Source organism: Amphiura filiformis, unplaced genomic scaffold (assembly GCF_039555335.1).
Source record: "Amphiura filiformis unplaced genomic scaffold, Afil_fr2py scaffold_33, whole genome shotgun sequence".
NCBI lineage: Eukaryota > Metazoa > Echinodermata > Ophiuroidea > Amphilepidida > Amphiuridae > Amphiura > Amphiura filiformis.
This window is the reverse complement of record NW_027305497.1, coordinates 7,912-30,135: the sequence shown is the minus strand read 5'-3', so window position 1 is coordinate 30,135 and position 22,224 is coordinate 7,912. Positions and strand designations below refer to the sequence as shown.

At 36.7% G+C, this 22,224-nt stretch overlaps 1 protein-coding gene across 1 annotated transcript; it reads right to left on the bottom strand.

Moving 5' to 3' along the window:
- Positions 1-974: 974 nt before the first annotated feature.
- LOC140143951 (acyloxyacyl hydrolase-like) lies at positions 975-21,396 on the bottom strand (the record flags this gene model as incomplete). The annotated part of the gene is made up of 9 exons (XM_072165785.1): positions 975-1,103; positions 3,328-3,404; positions 16,341-16,358; positions 17,360-17,377; positions 18,871-18,888; positions 19,145-19,241; positions 20,035-20,250; positions 20,676-20,751; positions 21,322-21,396. Coding segments are annotated over 9 exons (724 nt in total), but the record flags the coding sequence as incomplete, so codon positions are not given.
- Between the last annotated feature and the right edge of the window lie 828 nt (positions 21,397-22,224).

The window sequence follows — 22,224 nt, the reverse complement described above, 5'->3', positions numbered from 1 at the left end:
TTACAGATAGTTCCTTTTTACATATCAATATACACATATCTGGTAATATTTTTACATTGAGAGCTCAGTGGTACAATATGGTCACTCCATTGGGATAGCCAAGGAGCGTACAGAGCTGCCCACTCCCCCATGCATACTGCTCTGGTATATTTAATATTTGTATACCTTTTTTCTTATTTTAGTCCATTCTGACAACATTGGTCAAATTTCCTTCCCCAGAAAATATCCTTCTGCACCCCCCCCCTCCCCCAATCTTCCAGGCCACTGGATCACCCAACTGGTATGTCAAGTTACAGGTGCCAATCTTTATTAGGGCATATGTTAGCACCCCTACACCATTCACAAATTTGCAGTAATCAAGATTTTTGGTGATTTTTAAATCGCTTATAGCTAGTTTTTTTAATTTTCTTTAATGTTTTTCATATCCTGAATCTGCAGTTTTTCAGTCTTAAAATGTCATATATCATGATACTCCCAATCAATTTTGCATAATAACTGACTTGATCATCAAACTGTTTATATAATTGCATCATTTTGTATATATAATTTGGTTCATCTCAAGTTCGGTAGTGACGTATGTGCGTACTTCGCTCGCTACAGTATTGAATCGGCAAGCTTGCGGCCAAATCGCAAAAACCCATTGACGTCACTAACAAACTTGAGGTGAACCAAATTATAGATTCCTTGATCACCAAACTGTTTATATATTGCATCATAGCCTCCTTAATCACCAAATGGTTAATATATTGCATCATAGCAGCCTCCAGCCACCAAACTATTTATATATTGCATTATCTAGCAGCCCTCTTGCTCATCAAACTGTTATTATATTGCATCATCTAGTAGCCTCCTCCTTGATCACCAAACTGTTTATAAATATTGCATCATTGTAGCCTCCTTGATTACCAAATTACTTTTATATTGCATAATCTAGTAGCCTCCTTGATCACCAAACTGTTAATAGATTGCATAATCTAGTAGCCTCCTTGATCACCAAACTGTTTATAGATTGCATCATTATACGGGTTGACTTTTCCAATAATTTCCGGGTACTTTGTTTCCAACTGCTTCCATACATGCCTGGCCGTCATGTAGTTAGCGTTCTGAAATAAAATAGAACATTGAAAGGAAAATATATTTATAGACTTATATTTGGAACTCAATTTCAATCACATGTCTCCTCATTCGGCACAGAAACATTAAACAACCAAACAAACAATGAAAACACAAATAAACATGACCAAGGAGCATCCAGTCAGGTTTGTTTATTTATTGTGTTTTTTTCTTTAATCAGTATCCATCTCTGATCTCACATATCTTGACATTAAAGCAAACAAATACACAAAAACAAATACCCCTACATACAAACAAACTGACTAGCGTGGAAAATCCATCTATATACAGGAATGATCCATTTGCATATCTGGCTTCCCCTGTCTTCCCATTTACACACACAAACACTCATATAAACAAACAAAACAAGCAAACAGCCAGACAAAGCAGAGTAAAAAAAACACCTACTCGTCTAGGTTTAATACAATTCCGACTATACAACTCTCACCTCACATACATGGAGGGCACTTTAGTACGGAATGCACATTGGTATACATGGTATAGGGCTAACACTTAACACTATCACAGTAAGGGCATTTGGTGAGAGCAAAATATTTTTAAAAAAATATGGGTGAGATTTTTGCGATTCAGCAGAGCAAAATGTCTCTCTAGGGTTTCTGGTTAAAAATCGCCTGAAAAAACAGAAATATGCGGAATGAGCAATTTTGGAGTCTTTTAGAGCTGAAATGATCAAAAATAAGGGTCTTTCGGAGCTCTATTTTGGTCAAATATAGGGGGTCTTTCACAGCTTCGAAATCCAAAAGTTGGGAGGTCTTTCCGGGGAACATACCCGTATGGTCATTTCACTCATTTCGTTTCACTACATGGAGAGAATTGATCAAAAATTGAATTCCCTCCTGAGGTTCGTATCTGTCAATGAGTTGACCACATCACAAGGATGTTATTATAGCTAGAGGCAGTATAACATGGGTCAATGAGTTACATAAAAATGTCCTTGTGCGGTATTTAGTTAGAAGTGAGTTTTGCCTGGGGCAATTTGTTGTTAAATGTTGATCCCTCACTACAGGAGTTATTACCGTCGATTTGGTTGAAAAAGGAGGTGAGACATGATCAAATCTCTCCAGGTAACAAAACATAATGTGTGTTAAGTGCCCTGGGCATAATTTAGGGAGCCGGAGAGAGCCGATAAGAGCCACAGAAGCAGCGTACATTGAATTTCAGGTTCAAAATGGCTTCAAATTGCTTTATTTCAAAATAAGAAACAAAATCAGCGATGAATGAGAGTTGCTGTTCAAATTGAAAAATAAGGGCCTTTGGGTGACAGATCGAATGGAAAAGGGGGTCTTGGGTGACAGAGCATGTGTTAAAAAAAAAAAAATATGGTGTCTTTTGGGTGACAGCGATACTGAAAAGGGGGTCTTAACAATCCTACTTATGGGTCAACTCCAGAATTTGAGTGCTCAGAGGCCTTCCCTTTGCCTTCTTGACAAATAAAACAAACTGTTGTTGGGCAGGAACAACCTCCCATATACGTGTTACCCTTGAAGATATTTACAAAAAAAAACTGTCAAGAGGTTACATACATGGACGTAAAAGATAACAGACCGCGTACAAACAGTCAAAGTCTCAGCATCACCCGATAACATTGAAAATCAGGATTGTTCCAAGAAATGCGACAGGCAAAACTTCTACGCACTTACCGCGTATATGTATGGTCTATCGCGTAATCGCGAAGACACGCAACATTTGCGTGATTGTTAGACATGTGACGATCAAACAATGAATATGCGAGAATTCACAGCATACACTGCACGGGGACTTAACATGGTCTGTAGTAGTATGTGGTTAAATAAGAGGTTTTTATTTTGCTTTAAACATATTCAAAGGCCAACGACACATAGGAGGTTTCCCCAAGGGGGTTTCCTGCCCAATAATTTGAAAAACCTCCTATGTACCTGTGGCACTTGACCATGTTTAAAAAACCTGCTATGAGGTTACATAATGTTTTAAGCATATTCGGGAGCGTCCCAGTAACAGATAGGATGTTTTTAATGCCCAACGAATTGAAAAACCTCATGATGTACTGCCCTTGAACATGTTTAAAATAATACTGGCTAAAAGGTTACATAGGAGGTTCCCAGCCAACACAATACGTTTTCACGACGTTCGCTGTACAACGTAGATAACTTTTATACGACGTTGTAACAAAGTAAAATTGTTGGCCGGGCTATGCTTTTAAAAGGTCAAACCAACCTGATTAGGGTGGACTCCATCAACAGGTTCAAACAACTGCCATCCTTCCCCGCCCATATCCTCCCATTCTTTGATGACTGAAGAAACAATAGCAAGAAAAATAATCATTAAAGCACTGATTCATACTGTCACTGGGATATGACTATATTAGCACAGTGAGCTAATTCATTTATAACCCACACCTTGAAGATTTTGGAATTCCAACCAAATTCACCAGTTTTAAATTATTACAGATCTAACTATTCTCATCTCTAAACAGTGGAAACAGTGCAAAAGTTTGTTTCATTGTGAGCCAAATTGTCAAATTTGACTGGATTTGACAAATTTCAACAAGCTCAAACTGAATTTGACATAAAATTGACAAAAATGTCCAGCCGGGTTGAACATAAGGCACAATGGAGTTGAGATAGCAGTAAAATCTTCCACAGGCGTGTGTGGATTTTTAAATGGAATAGTATTTACTTCTTCCTCTATTTTCTTGCCTATCCTTAACCCATACTATTTACCGTTATTCTTAGCGTTTTATTACTTGTATTTGAAAATTGTTGTGAGGTTCAGGTAAATTACAGTGTATATATATTGGGCTATTCCAGTTGAAATTCACACTACCCTGCGGAAGATTTTGGAGTTTTTCAAATGTAAATGGCCAGGGTTAATCAATTTGACACTCATACTCCCGATGTATTATGGCTTTACACATATCTTCCACAACTGGAGTGAGTATTTTAAATGGAAGTTACCCAATTGTCTATTCTATTCAAAACTTATACTCCGTCTGTAGAGGACTTTAGCTAAATCTTCCATAGGGGTAGTTTGGATTTTAAATGGAACAGCCCATTCTGAGCAGTAAACGTCTTCACGCAAAATTATTGGTTTTTGTACTTAATATTTTACTCTAACTTGGTGGATTCAGGTTTTCAAGAGGGTTGGCCCCACTCAAGAAATTTTTTTCTCGTTTACTTCGATCATCCAAATTAATTGTTGTGTTATAAGTTGCAAAGACTGGATAGAATAGTATATGGAGTATGTTGGGCTACCTGCTCTGTAATAGTAGTCTATTACCTACTTGTTCTCAGTATTATTCTCAGTGGACAACCTACCTGCTCTGAAGTCATAGTCTATATAATAAGGCTTGACGATAAAGTGTTATCCTCAGTGACAACCTACCTGTTCTGATGTCATAGTCTATATAATAAGGCTTGAATAAGGATAATTCACTGAGCAGAGTGCATTAGTCAATATAATTGCACGAGACCGTAGAGTTATTGCATTTAGCTCGAGAGCCGTAGGCTCGAGAGCTAAATGCAATAACTCTACGGTCAAGTGCGATTATCTTGACGAATGCACTTCTGCGAAGTAATTATCCCTCATATACTTCAAGGGCATCACTTATAATAAAAGAAACACATTAGAATATGATTAATATTAATGTTTTTAGTCTTAAAAAATAATTAAAACATGTATTAAAAACACTGGTCAATGACCTGTCTCCACTGCACTATCTGTTTATTTTCTCGTCATAGTCTAGTCAGTTTGATGGCTGCTTATATATATAACTGTTGATAATGGTGTTACATTGAGCGTGTTTAAAGTGGCTGTATAGTATACGGGAAGATTATCCTTATCATTGCAATTGATTCCGCAGTACTTTTACGCTATACGCTAAATAATAGACACACCTGTAATTTCTATATCTGTAGATTCGTGCATAATTATTATGTCCTTCAAGTGATTAGACCATTAATAGTTGCACTTCTGATGCGTTTAATCAGGAATGTTGAAAAAGACTCTTTCCTGGTTTAATAGGTTTCTGTTTTGCATATAAGAAGGAAAATTGCCACAATAGTCACGGGTTCATTTCAAATGGTCAATAACAAATCATTGCAGTCTTGCACCTGAAGATAGATAGACCTGTGCTGCGTTCTGTATATTACTACACACGATTTTATCGGAGATGAAGGATGTCCTATCTTCATGATTTGTTTTATTTACCATATACGGAAATTATCGGAAATACTTAGAAGTAAGGATACAAAGTAATGAAACTCTTCTCCGTGAATCGAGAGTTCGGTTTAGGAACAACCATGTAATTTTGGGAGATTATTTGTTATCTTCGTTGAAATGCATGTTTTGAAGATATGATCCGAAAAGGGAAAAGGACCTAAAACATGATTCTATATTTAGCCTAACAAAGGTAAGCATATGTCTCATTTTAAATGTGTAAACAGAGGAAGAAATCGTTTTTATTTGGTTGGTCTGAACCATAGGCCTAATACCTACATGTCCCCGAACCTCAGCGGCAAAAAAACAAACAAACAAAGAAAAAAGAAACCACAACAAAACTCCGCCGCCTTCGACGCGGAAAAAAGCCCCGACCTCAACTTCCAGCCCCCCCCCCCCATAGAGTCACAGACTAATGTTTGTAATATAACACCAAGTGTTAATTTATGAACATTAGTGTTAGACCATTAACATTAGTGTTAGACCATTAACATTAGTGTTAGACCATTAACATGAATTATGTGTTTATTAAGTGTTGCTCTAATAAACACAATATAGTGTTTAAATAAAAACACTTGTTTTTGCAGTGTAGGTCTATGCAAATCTTGGCGGAATAATAGATTTATGACACAAATGAAAGTGTAATGGCCGAATTACACTCAAAATGCAAAATTTGCGTTGTTATTTTACATACAAATAAAATTTTGTAGGCCTATACAATTATAAAAGCTCGGTAGGCCTATTATATAATTTTGGAAAAATGTAAGTTCAGCGCAAGTACAAATAAAGTATTGTCTTCATTGTATTTTTTAGTGTAAAATGGTTTCATAATTTTTGAATGTCGTTCATTTTATTTTATTTGTTCATGATAATGTTCCTTTCCTAACACTTAATTTAGAAACGGCCGTAATTCTATTCATAAACTGTAGATTGCATGTTTTATACTAATCCACACTTTTCTGTACGAATCCACACTTATTGAATAGACTGACGTCGCAGCAATGGTTTGAATAAATCGCAAATTGACACGAAAGCTTCATTCCATGAAGCATTTCTCTCGTATTTGATCATCTTCTACTCTTCCCTAAAAAAATCATTATAGGCCTAATACCAAATCTAATCACCATGGAATTCACCATATCCCGTCCAGCTCACATTGGGCGCCCCATTCCTTTTTTAAAGGAATTTTTATCTTAATACTAATAACGGCGTGTCCGTCCGTCCGTCCGCGCTATCGCGTTCGCGTCCGCGCGGTTCGCGTTCACGCGGTGCACTATCGCGTTCACGTAGTGCACTATCGCGTGCTCGCGGTTCGCTATCGCGGAGTATCAACGGGAGTGTGCGCGGAGTAGAGTTCGCGCATCGGAAAAGCATTACAGTGTGACTAACAGGTGCATCTCATCGGACCAATAATAGGCCAATTAGGCCTTATTTTCAACACATATTTCAATACCGAACACGTGCACACACCAAACACGTGCATATATAGGCCTATTTCAGCAGGACATGACTATTTCCGGAATCCTCCAGAATGGTTAACATAAAAATTATCCGTTGTGGTAAGGCCTATAACCGTTTTTGCGTTCACGTTTCTCACGATTGATTTCATTACTTTAGTAACTGGGCAGTGCTTGGAAGAGGCGAATGATGGGTTTCCAGATTATGGGTAGGCCTACCGAACTACCGAAGTAAGCATCACACCTATAAAACAAACAGAGTTGAGTCAAGTTGGGTCTTGATCATTGAGAGACGCATTTCATAGTAGTTCAAAAAGTCAGGGCAGGTACTAGGTATATGGGTAACGGGTTTGGGTAATTAGAAATAGGCCTATCACGAGAAGCGCTCGACCCGAGAACCGCGAAATCTAGTTCTTTCTAATTTTGTATCTGAAGGTTATTGACGTCATAATTCCATAATATGTATGTTTACTTCGAGTGATGTATTCATCTGTTGTTGGCAATTGATTTTCTTTAAGTAGTTTAATCTATTGTTTATTATCTATTGTTGTTCTGTGTATTATATTTTACTTATCAATCTCTTGGTGTTTCTAGAGGTTTGCTTGAGGTTATAAAAGGTCAGCGTGCACGTATTATCTACATTCTTTTGTTTAGCGTGCACGTTATCTAGATTCTTTTGTTTAGCGTGCAGGTTTATATAATTTGTGCACGCTGACTTCAGATAACCTCGCTGACTTCAGATAACCTCGCTGAAGAGTGATTCGTAAAATATAATGCACTGGACAATGGAGTGATGCACTAGAAGTGTATTCTCAGTGGACAACCTACCTGTTCTGATGTCATAGTCTATATAATAAGGCTTGAAGTTGATGTGTTATTCTCAGCGGACAAAATATATGTTCTGATGTCATAGTCTATATAATAAGGCTTGAAGTTGAAGTGTTATTCTCAGTGGACAGCCTACCTGATCTGATGTCATAGTCTATATAATAAGGCTTGCAGTTGATGTGTTATTCTCAGTGGACAACCTACCTGTTCTTATGTCATAGTCTATATAATAAGGCTTGAAGTTGATGTGTTATTCTCAGTGGACAACCTACCTGTTCTGATGTCATAGTCTATATAATAAGGCTTGAAGTTGATGTGTTATTCTCAGTGGACAACCTACCTGTTCTGATGTCATAGTCTATATAATAAGGCTTGAAGTTGAAGTGTTATTCTCAGTGGACAACCTACCTGTTCTTATGTCATAGTCTATATAATAAGGCTTGAAGTTGAAGTGTTATTCTCAGTGGACAACCTACCTGTTCTGATGTCATAGTCTATATAATAAGGCTTGAAGTTGAAGTGTTATTCTCAGTGAACAACCTACCTGTTCTGATGTCATAGTCTATATAATAAGGCTTGAAGTTGATGTGTTATCCTCAGTGACAACCTACCTCTTCTGATGTCATAGTCTATATAATAAGGCTTGAAGTTGAAGTGTTATTCTCAGTGGACAACCTACCTGTTCTTATGTCATAGTCTATATAATAAGGCTTGAAGTTGATGTGTTATTCTCAGTGGACAACCTACCTGTTCTGATGCCATAGTCTATATAATAAGGCTTGAAGTTGATGTGTTATCCTCAGTGACAACCTACCTCTTCTGATGTCATAGTCTATATAATAAGGCTTGAAGTTGAAGTGTTATTCTCAGTGGACAACCTACCTGTTCTTATGTCATAGTCTATATAATAAGGCTTGAAGTTGATGTGTTATTCTCAGTGGACAACCTACCTGTTCTGATGTCATAGTCTATATAATAAGGCTTGAAGTTGAAGTGTTATTCTCAGTGGACAGCCTACCTGATCTGATGTCATAGTCTATATAATAAGGATTGAAGTTGAAGTGTTATTCTCAGTGAACAACCTACCTGTTCTGATGTCATAGTCTATATAATAAGGCTTGCAGTTGATGTGTTATTCTCAATGGACAACCTACCTGTTCTGATGTCATAGTCTATATAATAAGGCTTGCAGTTGATGTGTTATTCTCAATGGACAACCTACCTGTTCTGATGTCATAGTCTATATAATAAGGCTTGAAGTTGAAGTGTTATTCTCAGTGGACAACCTACCTGTTCTGATGTCATAGCCTATATAATAAGGCTTGAAGTTGAAGTGTTATTCTCAGTGGACAACCTACCTGTTCTGATGTCATAGTCTATATAATAAGGCTTGAATTTGAAGTGTTATTCTCAGTGGACAGCCTACCTGATTTGATGTCATAGTCTATATAATAAGGCTTGAAGTTGAAGTGTTATTCTCAGTGGACAACCTACCTGTTCTGATGTCATAGTCTATATAATAAGGCTTGAAGTTGAAGTGTTATTCTCAGTGGACAACCTACCTGTTCTGATGTCATAGTCTATATAATAAGGCTTGCAGTTGATGTGTTATTCTCAATGGACAACCTACCTGATCTGATGTCATAGTCTATATAATAAGGCTTGAAGTTGAAGTGTTATTCTCAGTGGACAGCCTACCTGATCTGATGTCATAGTCTATATAATAAGGATTGAAGTTGAAGTGTTATTCTCAGTGAACAACCTACCTGTTCTGATGTCATAGTCTATATAATAAGGCTTGCAGTTGATGTGTTATTCTCAATGGATAACCTACCTGTTCTAATGTCATAGTCTATATAATAAGGCTTGAAGTTGAAGTGTTATTCTCAGTGGACAACCTACCTGTTCTGATGTCATAGTCTATATAATAAGGATTGAAGTTGAAGTGTTATTCTCAGTGGACAACCTACCTGTTCTGATGTCATAGTCTATATAATAAGGATTGAAGTTGAAGTGTTATTCTCAGTGGACAACCTACCTGTTCTGATGTCATAGTCTATATAATAAGGCTTGAAGTTGAAGTGTTATTCTCAATGGACAACCTACCTGTTCTTATGTCATAGTCTATATAATAAGGCTTGAAGTTGAAGTGTTATTCTCAGTGGACAGCCTACCTGATCTGATGTCATAGTCTATATAATAAGGATTGAAGTTGAAGTGTTATTCTCAGTGAACAACCTACCTGTTCTGATGTCATAGTCTATATAATAAGGCTTGAAGTTGAAGTGTTATTCTCAGTGGACAACCTACCTGTTCTGATGTCATAGTCTATATAATAAGGATTGAAGTTGAAGTGTTATTCTCAGTGGACAGCCTACCTGATCTGATATCATAGTCTATATAATAAGGCTTGAAGTTAAAGTGTTATTCTCAGTGACAACCTACCTCTTCTGATGTCATAGTCTATATAATAAGGCTTGAAGTTGAAGTGTTATTCTCAGTGGACAACCTACCTGTTCTGATGTCATAGTCTATATAATAAGGCTTGAGTTGAAGTGTTATTCTCAGTGGACAACCTACCTGTTCTGATGTCATAGTCTATATAATAAGGATTGAAGTTGAAATGTTATTCTCAGTGGACAGCCTACCTGATCTGATATCATAGTCTATATAATAAGGCTTGAAGTTGAAGTGTTATTCTCAGTGGACAACCTACCTGTTCTGATGTCATAGTCTATATAATAAGGCTTGAAGTTGAAGTGTTATTCTCAGTGGACAGCCTACCTGATCTGATGTCATAGTCTATATAATAAGGCTTGAAGTTGAAGTGTTATTCTCAGTGGACAACCTACCTGTTCTGATGTCATAGTCTATATAATAAGGATTGAAGTTGAAGTGTTATTCTCAGTGGACAACCTACCTGTTCTGATGTCATAGTCCATATAATAAGGCTTGAAGTTGAAGTGTTATTCTCAGTGGACAACCTACCTGTTCTGATGTCATAGTCTATATAATAAGGATTGAAGTTGAAGTGTTATTCTCAGTGGACAGCCTACCTGATCTGATGTCATAGTCTATATAATAAGGCTTGAAGTTGATGTGTTATTCTCAGTGGACAACCTACCTGTTCTGATGTCATAGTCTATATAATAAGGCTTGAAGTTGAAGTGTTATTCTCAGTGGACAGCCTACCTGATCTGATGTCATAGTCTATATAATAAGGCTTGAAGTTGAAGTGTTATTCTCAGTGGACAACCTACCTCTTCTGATGTCATAGTCTATATAATAAGGATTGAAGTTGAAGTGTTATTCTCAGTGGACAGCCTACCTGATCTGATGTCATAGTCTATATAATAAGGATTGAAGTTGATGTGTTATTCTCAATGGACAACCTACCTGTTCTTATGTCATAGTCTATATAATAAGGCTTGAAGTTGAAGTGTTATTCTCAGTGGACAGCCTACCTGATCTGATGTCATAGTCTATATAATAAGGCTTGAAGTTGAAGTGTTATTCTCAGTGGACAACCTACCTGTTCTGATGTCATAGTCTATATAATAAGGATTGAAGTTGAAGTGTTATTCTCAGTGGACAACCTACCTGTTCTGATGTCATAGTCCATATAATAAGGCTTGAAGTTGAAGTGTTATTCTCAGTGGACAACCTACCTGTTCTGATGTCATAGTCTATATAATAAGGATTGAAGTTGAAGTGTTATTCTCAGTGGACAGCCTACCTGATCTGATGTCATAGTCTATATAATAAGGCTTGAAGTTGAAGTGTTATTCTCAGTGGACAACCTACCTGTTCTGATGTCATAGTCTATATAATAAGGCTTGAAGTTGAAGTGTTATTCTCAGTGGACAGCCTACCTGATCTGATGTCATAGTCTATATAATAAGGCTTGAAGTTGTTGTGTTATTCTCAGTGGACAACCTACCTGTTCTGATATCATAGTCTATATAATAAGGCTTGAAGTTGAAGTGTTATTCTCAGTGACAACCTACCTGTTCTGATGTCATAGTCTATATAATAAGGATTGAAGTTGAAGTGTTATTCTCAGTGAACAACCTACCTGTTCTGATGTCATAGTCTATATAATAAGGCTTGAAGTTGAAGTGTTATTCTCAGTGGACAACCTACCTGTTCTGATGTCATAGTCTATATAATAAGGATTGAAGTTGAAGTGTTATTCTCAGTGAACAACCTACCTGTTCTGATGTCATAGTCTATATAATAAGGCTTGGAGTTGATGTGTTATTCTCAATGGACAACCTACCTGTTCTGATGTCATAGTCTATATAATAAGGCTTGCAGTTGATGTGTTATTCTCAGTGGACAACCTACCTGTTCTGATGTCATAGTCTATATAATAAGGCTTGAAGTTGAAGTGTTATTCTCAGTGGACAACCTACCTGTTCTGATGTCATAGTCTATATAATAAGGATTGAAGTTGAAGTGTTATTCTCAGTGAACAACCTACCTGTTCTGATGTCATAGTCTATATAATAAGGCTTGCAGTTGATGTGTTATTCTCAATGGACAACCTACCTGTTCTGATGTCATAGTCTATATAATAAGGCTTGAAGTTGAAGTGTTATTCTCAGTGGACAACCTACCTGTTCTGATGTCATGTAGTCTATATAATAAGGCTTGAAGTTGAAGTGTTATTCCCGGGTGTTATTCTCAGTGGACAACCTACCTGTTCTGATGTCATAGTCTATATAATAAGGCTTGAAGTTGATGTGTTATTCTCAGCCGACAACCTACCTGTTCTGATGTCATAGTCTATATAATAAGGCTTGAAGTTGATGTGTTATTCTCAGTGGACAACCTACCTGTTCTGATGTCATAGTCTATATAATAAGGCTTGAATTTGAAGTGTTATTCTCAGTGGACAGCCTACCTGATTTGATGTCATAGTCTATATAATAAGGCTTGAAGTTGAAGTGTTATTCTCAGTGGACAACCTACCTGTTCTGATGTCATAGTCTATATAATAAGGCTTGAAGTTGAAGTGTTATTCTCAGTGGACAACCTACCTGTTCTGATGTCATAGTCTATATAATAAGGCTTGCAGTTGATGTGTTATTCTCAATGGACAACCTACCTGATCTGATGTCATAGTCTATATAATAAGGCTTGAAGTTGAAGTGTTATTCTCAGTGGACAGCCTACCTGATCTGATGTCATAGTCTATATAATAAGGATTGAAGTTGAAGTGTTATTCTCAGTGAACAACCTACCTGTTCTGATGTCATAGTCTATATAATAAGGCTTGCAGTTGATGTGTTATTCTCAATGGATAACCTACCTGTTCTAATGTCATAGTCTATATAATAAGGCTTGAAGTTGAAGTGTTATTCTCAGTGGACAACCTACCTGTTCTGATGTCATAGTCTATATAATAAGGATTGAAGTTGAAGTGTTATTCTCAGTGGACAACCTACCTGTTCTGATGTCATAGTCTATATAATAAGGATTGAAGTTGAAGTGTTATTCTCAGTGGACAACCTACCTGTTCTGATGTCATAGTCTATATAATAAGGCTTGAAGTTGAAGTGTTATTCTCAATGGACAACCTACCTGTTCTTATGTCATAGTCTATATAATAAGGCTTGAAGTTGAAGTGTTATTCTCAGTGGACAGCCTACCTGATCTGATGTCATAGTCTATATAATAAGGATTGAAGTTGAAGTGTTATTCTCAGTGAACAACCTACCTGTTCTGATGTCATAGTCTATATAATAAGGCTTGAAGTTGAAGTGTTATTCTCAGTGGACAACCTACCTGTTCTGATGTCATAGTCTATATAATAAGGATTGAAGTTGAAGTGTTATTCTCAGTGGACAGCCTACCTGATCTGATATCATAGTCTATATAATAAGGCTTGAAGTTAAAGTGTTATTCTCAGTGACAACCTACCTCTTCTGATGTCATAGTCTATATAATAAGGCTTGAAGTTGAAGTGTTATTCTCAGTGGACAACCTACCTGTTCTGATGTCATAGTCTATATAATAAGGCTTGAGTTGAAGTGTTATTCTCAGTGGACAACCTACCTGTTCTGATGTCATAGTCTATATAATAAGGATTGAAGTTGAAATGTTATTCTCAGTGGACAGCCTACCTGATCTGATATCATAGTCTATATAATAAGGCTTGAAGTTGAAGTGTTATTCTCAGTGGACAACCTACCTGTTCTGATGTCATAGTCTATATAATAAGGCTTGAAGTTGAAGTGTTATTCTCAGTGGACAGCCTACCTGATCTGATGTCATAGTCTATATAATAAGGCTTGAAGTTGAAGTGTTATTCTCAGTGGACAACCTACCTGTTCTGATGTCATAGTCTATATAATAAGGATTGAAGTTGAAGTGTTATTCTCAGTGGACAACCTACCTGTTCTGATGTCATAGTCCATATAATAAGGCTTGAAGTTGAAGTGTTATTCTCAGTGGACAACCTACCTGTTCTGATGTCATAGTCTATATAATAAGGATTGAAGTTGAAGTGTTATTCTCAGTGGACAGCCTACCTGATCTGATGTCATAGTCTATATAATAAGGCTTGAAGTTGATGTGTTATTCTCAGTGGACAACCTACCTGTTCTGATGTCATAGTCTATATAATAAGGCTTGAAGTTGAAGTGTTATTCTCAGTGGACAGCCTACCTGATCTGATGTCATAGTCTATATAATAAGGCTTGAAGTTGAAGTGTTATTCTCAGTGGACAACCTACCTCTTCTGATGTCATAGTCTATATAATAAGGATTGAAGTTGAAGTGTTATTCTCAGTGGACAGCCTACCTGATCTGATGTCATAGTCTATATAATAAGGATTGAAGTTGATGTGTTATTCTCAATGGACAACCTACCTGTTCTTATGTCATAGTCTATATAATAAGGCTTGAAGTTGAAGTGTTATTCTCAGTGGACAGCCTACCTGATCTGATGTCATAGTCTATATAATAAGGCTTGAAGTTGAAGTGTTATTCTCAGTGGACAACCTACCTGTTCTGATGTCATAGTCTATATAATAAGGATTGAAGTTGAAGTGTTATTCTCAGTGGACAACCTACCTGTTCTGATGTCATAGTCCATATAATAAGGCTTGAAGTTGAAGTGTTATTCTCAGTGGACAACCTACCTGTTCTGATGTCATAGTCTATATAATAAGGATTGAAGTTGAAGTGTTATTCTCAGTGGACAGCCTACCTGATCTGATGTCATAGTCTATATAATAAGGCTTGAAGTTGAAGTGTTATTCTCAGTGGACAACCTACCTGTTCTGATGTCATAGTCTATATAATAAGGCTTGAAGTTGAAGTGTTATTCTCAGTGGACAGCCTACCTGATCTGATGTCATAGTCTATATAATAAGGCTTGAAGTTGTTGTGTTATTCTCAGTGGACAACCTACCTGTTCTGATATCATAGTCTATATAATAAGGCTTGAAGTTGAAGTGTTATTCTCAGTGACAACCTACCTGTTCTGATGTCATAGTCTATATAATAAGGATTGAAGTTGAAGTGTTATTCTCAGTGAACAACCTACCTGTTCTGATGTCATAGTCTATATAATAAGGCTTGAAGTTGAAGTGTTATTCTCAGTGGACAACCTACCTGTTCTGATGTCATAGTCTATATAATAAGGATTGAAGTTGAAGTGTTATTCTCAGTGAACAACCTACCTGTTCTGATGTCATAGTCTATATAATAAGGCTTGGAGTTGATGTGTTATTCTCAATGGACAACCTACCTGTTCTGATGTCATAGTCTATATAATAAGGCTTGCAGTTGATGTGTTATTCTCAGTGGACAACCTACCTGTTCTGATGTCATAGTCTATATAATAAGGCTTGAAGTTGAAGTGTTATTCTCAGTGGACAACCTACCTGTTCTGATGTCATAGTCTATATAATAAGGATTGAAGTTGAAGTGTTATTCTCAGTGAACAACCTACCTGTTCTGATGTCATAGTCTATATATAATAAGGCTTGCAGTTGATGTGTTATTCTCAATGGACAACCTACCTGTTCTGATGTCATAGTCTATATAATAAGGCTTGAAGTTGAAGTGTTATTCTCAGTGGACAACCTACCTGTTCTGATGTCATGTAGTCTATATAATAAGGCTTGAAGTTGAAGTGTTATTCCCGGGTGTTATTCTCAGTGGACAACCTACCTGTTCTGATGTCATAGTCTATATAATAAGGCTTGAAGTTGATGTGTTATTCTCAGCCGACAACCTACCTGTTCTGATGTCATAGTCTATATAATAAGGCTTGAAGTTGATGTGTTATTCTCAGTGGACAACCTACCTGTTCTGATGTCATAGTCTATATAATAAGGCTTGAAGTTGAAGTGTTATTCTCAGCCGACAACCTACCTGTTCTGATGTCATAGTCTATATAATAAGGCTTGAAGTTGATATGTTATTCTCAGTGGACAACCTACCTGTTCTGATGTCATAGTCTATATAATAAGGCTTGAAGTTGATGTGTTATTCTCAGCCGACAACCTACCTGTTCTGATGTCATAGTCTATATAATAAGGCTTGAAGTTGAAGTGTTATTCTCAGTGGACAACCTACCTGTTCTGATGTCATAGTCTATATAATAAGGCTTGAAGTTGAAGTGTTATTCTCAGTGGACAGCCTACCTGATCTGATATCATAGTCTATATAATAAGGCTTGAAGTTAAAGTGTTATTCTCAGTGACAACCTACCTCTTCTGATGTCATAGTCTATATAATAAGGATTGAAGTTGAAGTGTTATTCTCAGTGAACAACCTACCTGTTCTGATGTCATAGTCTATATAATAAGGCTTGCAGTTGATGTGTTATTCTCAATGGATAACCTACCTGTTCTGATGTCATAGTCTATATAATAAGGCTTGAAGTTGAAGTGTTATTCTCAGTGGACAACCTACCTCTTCTGATGTCATAGTCTATATAATAAGGATTGAAGTTGAAGTGTTATTCTCAGTGAACAACCTACCTGTTCTGATGTCATAGTCTATATAATAAGGCTTGCAGTTGATGTGTTATTCTCAATGGATAACCTACCTGTTCTGATGTCATAGTCTATATAATAAGGCTTGAAGTTGAAGTGTTATTCTCAGTGGACAACCTACCTGTTCTGATGTCATAGTCTATATAATAAGGCTTGAAGTTGAAGTGTTATTCTCAGTGGACAGCCTACCTGATCTGATGTCATAGTCTATATAATAAGGATTGAAGTTGATGTGTTATTCTCAATGGACAACCTACCTGTTCTTATGTCATAGTCTATATAATAAGGCTTGCAGTTGAAGTGTTATTCTCAGTGGACAACCTACCTGTTCTTATGTCATAGTCTATATAATAAGGCTTGAAGTTGAAGTGTTATTCTCAGTGGACAACCTACCTGATCTGATGTCATAGTCTATATAATAAGGCTTGAAGTTGAAGTGTTATTCTCAGTGGACAACCTACCTGTTCTGATGTCATAGTCTATATAATAAGGATTGAAGTTGAAGTGTTATTCTCAGTGGACAGCCTACCTGTTCTGATGTCATAGTCTATATAATAAGGCTTGAAGTTGAAGTGTTATTCTCAGTGGACAACCTACCTGTTCTGATGTCATAGTCTATATAATAAGGCTTGAAGTTGAAGTGTTATTCTCAGTGGACAGCCTACCTGATCTGATGTCATAGTCTATATAATAAGGCTTGAAGTTGATGTGTTATCCTCAGTGACAACCTACCTCTTCTGATGTCATAGTCTATATAATAAGGATTGAAGTTGAAGTGTTATTCTCAGTGGACAGCCTACCTGTTCTGATGTCATAGTCTATATAATAAGGCTTGAAGTTGAAGTGTTATTCTCAGTGGACAACCTACCTGTTCTGATGTCATAGTCTATATAATAAGGATTGAAGTTGAAGTGTTATTCTCAGTGAACAACCTACCTGTTCTGATGTCATAGTCTATATAATAAGGCTTGAAGTTGAAGTGTTATTCTCAGTGGACAACCTACCTGTTCTGATGTCATAGTCTATATAATAAGGATTGAAGTTGAAGTGTTATTCTCAGTGGACAGCCTACCTGATCTGATGTCATAGTCTATATAATAAGGCTTGAAGTTGAAGTGTTATTCTCAGTGGACAACCTACCTGTTCTGATGTCATAGTCTATATAATAAGGATTGAAGTTGAAGTGTTATTCTCAGTGAACAACCTACCTGTTCTGATGTCATAGTCTATATAATAAGGCTTGGAGTTGATGTGTTATTCTCAATGGACAACCTACCTGTTCTGATGTCATAGTCTATATAATAAGGCTTGCAGTTGATGTGTTATTCTCAGTGGACAACCTACCTGTTCTGATGTCATAGTCTATATAATAAGGCTTGAAGTTGAAGTGTTATTCTCAGTGGACAACCTACCTGTTCTGATGTCATAGTCTATATAATAAGGATTGAAGTTGAAGTGTTATTCTCAGTGAACAACCTACCTGTTCTGATGTCATAGTCTATATAATAAGGCTTGCAGTTGATGTGTTATTCTCAATGGACAACCTACCTGTTCTGATGTCATAGTCTATATAATAAGGCTTGAAGTTGAAGTGTTATTCTCAGTGGACAACCTACCTGTTCTGATGTCATGTAGTCTATATAATAAGGCTTGAAGTTGAAGTGTTATTCCCGGGTGTTATTCTCAGTGGACAACCTACCTGTTCTGATGTCATAGTCTATATAATAAGGCTTGAAGTTGATGTGTTATTCTCAGCCGACAACCTACCTGTTCTGATGTCATAGTCTATATAATAAGGCTTGAAGTTGATGTGTTATTCTCAGTGGACAACCTACCTGTTCTGATGTCATAGTCTATATAATAAGGCTTGAAGTTGAAGTGTTATTCTCAGCCGACAACCTACCTGTTCTGATGTCATAGTCTATATAATAAGGCTTGAAGTTGATATGTTATTCTCAGTGGACAACCTACCTGTTCTGATGTCATAGTCTATATAATAAGGCTTGAAGTTGATGTGTTATTCTCAGCCGACAACCTACCTGTTCTGATGTCATAGTCTATATAATAAGGCTTGAAGTTGATGTGTTATTCTCAGTGGACAACCTACCTGTTCTGATGTCATAGCCTATATAATAAGGCTTGAAGTTGAAGTGTTATTCTCAGTGGACAACCTACCTGTTCTGATGTCATAGTCTATATAATAAGGCTTGAAGTTGAAGTGTTATTCTCAGTGGACAACCTACCTGTTCTGATGTCATAGCCTATATAATAAGGATTGAAGTTGAAGTGTTATTCTCAGTGGACAACCTACCTGTTCTGATGTCATGTAGTCTATATAATAAGGCTTGAAATTTATGTGTTATTCTCAGTGGACAACCTACCTGTTCTGATGTCATAGTCTATATAATAAGGCTTGAAGTTGAAGTGTTATTCTCAGTGGACAACCTACCTGTTCTGATGTCATAGTCTATATAATAAGGCTTGAAGTTGAAGTGTTATTCTCAGTGGCCGACCTACCTGCTCCGAAGTCATAGTCCATATAATAAGCCTTGAAGTTCATGAATGTGTTATTCTGGACAACCTCCTGTAGTGCTTTGCTTAGGTTGGAAGCACGCTGAAAATACAAATCAACACATGAAATATGCACAATTCATAAGACATTTATAAGTAAAAGATCATCCCAGCAGACATGCCAACTTCATCCAGATTTCCGTACTCAGAAGAACAAAAATCCGTATTTTGCACCCTAAAACCGTATTTTTTAAATATGTACCTTTTGCATACCTACCAACCCCAAAACCCCAAAGACAAATCAACACATTAAATATTCAAAATTATATAAGACATTTATAAGTAAAAGATCCTCACAGCAAGCACAAAACGCCTGGCAGAAAATGTTGAAATGTTGGGTTATAAAAAAGATATATACAAGAAGACACTTTTAGACATATCATCAACAAATCATACACATGCATATAGATGACTTGACCTATGATGTCACATGTTTACATTCAGACCACCCTCTGTTGTTTCATGCCAGGCAAAATAACACAGGAGTGTCTATGGCAGACCACATAAATCTCTTCAAACCCCAACTTTTAAAAACCTTTGAAGTTTTGTGTGATACTATGTATATAGCTTGATACATTTGTAAACAAGTTTGATAACATTTTTAGTAGTATTAGCTTTAAAACCAAAGTTAATGAAGAAAAATTAACTTCTTCCATGTAAACAATAGTGTTTTTTTACTGGCAGTTTTGATCTCATATCAACAGAAGGCATATCAAATGTAAACACATGTCAACTCATCTATAAGTGATTGGCCAAAAGAATGGATATATTTTTGCCATCATTCATACAAGAAATGCCTTTTAAAAGGACCTCATAGTAATACTAGTTTTATTTACCTCCCATGTAGAATTCCTTAGAGTCTCATTTGAAGACATCCATCCATTGCAAGGAGACACTTGAAGACATAATAGAAAATCATACACATGCTTGTATGTGACGTCATGGTTATATTGGCCTAGGGGGTGAATGCGATTTGCCATCAGTTCATACAAGACACGGAAGTCAAACATGCCTGTTACGATCACAAAGCTTCCTTTTGGTAGTCTAGTGTCCTGTAAATTAAAAGTAAAAACAAAGCAAACAAAATATATTTTGAGTTAAAGGTCTTGATTTTTACATGGCTGAAATGTATTTCTAAAATTAAAAGTGCTGTAACATCTTAATTATTCATACAAGATATTAAAACTGTATATATTTGGAATGGAAATTAGGAATGGTAATAAATCAAGGAATGGTAATAAATCACAAAATTTGGAATTAAAGCATATATTTTTGAAAAAATTACACACACAAATAAAATATTTTTGCCTTAAATATTATTTTGTAAACTCACTATAGAAAAAAAATTTGACTTTGTTGTTTTTAATGTGTGCTCTGGTCTCCATAAAACAACATAATTTAAATTAGTCTGAATTAGTCTGAATTTCCCTTAAGTTATCTGCTATTTCAGAGGATTCTGAGGAGATTCAAAGCTTACCAGATATTTCATTGTGCTTAGACTGTACGCTTTCATCTGCTCTGGTGTGGTCATGTGTGCAATGGTGTCAGGATGCCTGGAAAATGAAACATTAAAGACTGCTAACAAAGGGTGTTATGTGTTACAGGTACAGGTGGAAGAACCAGCAACATTCCGGAGGTCCAAATAGCTAGATTACTATATAGTTTAAGTGCCCAAATCCCTTACTTTGGATTCGGTGGAGTTACAAGCCAATCAGTGATGATAGCTGGTCGGCCAAAGGATGTAGCCAGTGGGGTGGGGGATTGGTGTTGACAATGTGTCTCTAAAAGTGTCAATCTGAAAAATACACTTTTTCCTATAATAAAGATGAAAAACAGACCTTTTCTTAGGGGAAACCTCTCAAAAGATCACTTCCTAGCTCCCTCCACCAGCCCCCACCCACCACCAGTCACTCACCCCCCCCCCCCCAATAAATCCTAGCTATAGACCTGGATGTCCAACATCAGTTCCCCAAATCCATGACAAAACAAAGTGGCGTAGATTTCTTTTTGACATGGGGATGGTGTTGAAAACAAATCAGCTTGGGATGATTGTAATGGACCCCCCCTATTTACCCCCCCCCCCCCTTACATCCCCCATCTATGCCTATGTCAAAATAACTCACCCATTACAGACATCATTAGCATTAAGTGAATACATTACAATTGCTGGGTGGTCTGTGTTTGGATCACGAGACATGCTGTCAAAAGAACAAGAAAAAACACGTTTTATTGAATAAACACAGCCAAATTAAAAAGGCGCCACTAGTTCCATCCCCATTTAATCAGAGTCTGATGAGCTTATGGCAAAATAATTTATATAATACTTTTTATACACCTTCCTTTGAAGGTTGATACCAAATTTGATATCAAAAGTTTAATCATCGTGAGCATAAGAATCGTTGTTTGGAAATTGGTGCAATTTTAAAAATGACAAATTACGAATTGACCACGCAAAAGCCAATGCATGGTATCAGCTTATTATGTGGCCCGAAGCAACCCGTACAGGAATCATTGTACACTTGCCTGCGCACAATTAAAAGAGCGGGGTATTTGATTTGCATTTTGACATGCATGGGTAAACCTTTAATGACAATGAAATTAGACCTCTTTGATGCGTGTACACTCAGCAACCTGGACAACCGATTCTTTTGTTATGCAAGGCTCACTCAGTCATTTAATGAGGCAATACAAACAATCCAATTTGGTGTTGAAATGAGCTAAATTTTGAGTTACACCTTTTCAATGTAAAATTAATTTTCTCGGCCAAATAAAAAGCAATCATTTTCATTTTTTCAGTAAATGCCAGGTCAAATTGTAGTGCTTGATACTGTATTTTTTTCAAATCCTAGTGTTAAACTTAGGCGTGAAATTCAGTCATTTCGTGTAAGATGTTCGGTTTTGATAGGCTTAAACTCTGCCCGCGAGCCTTTTTTTGGATCAACCTTTTAGCTTTTCAAAGTAATATAGTTCGCTAATGAAGGAATTTTCCCAACTTCCTAACGCACATCACCGTGAGCGATATATCA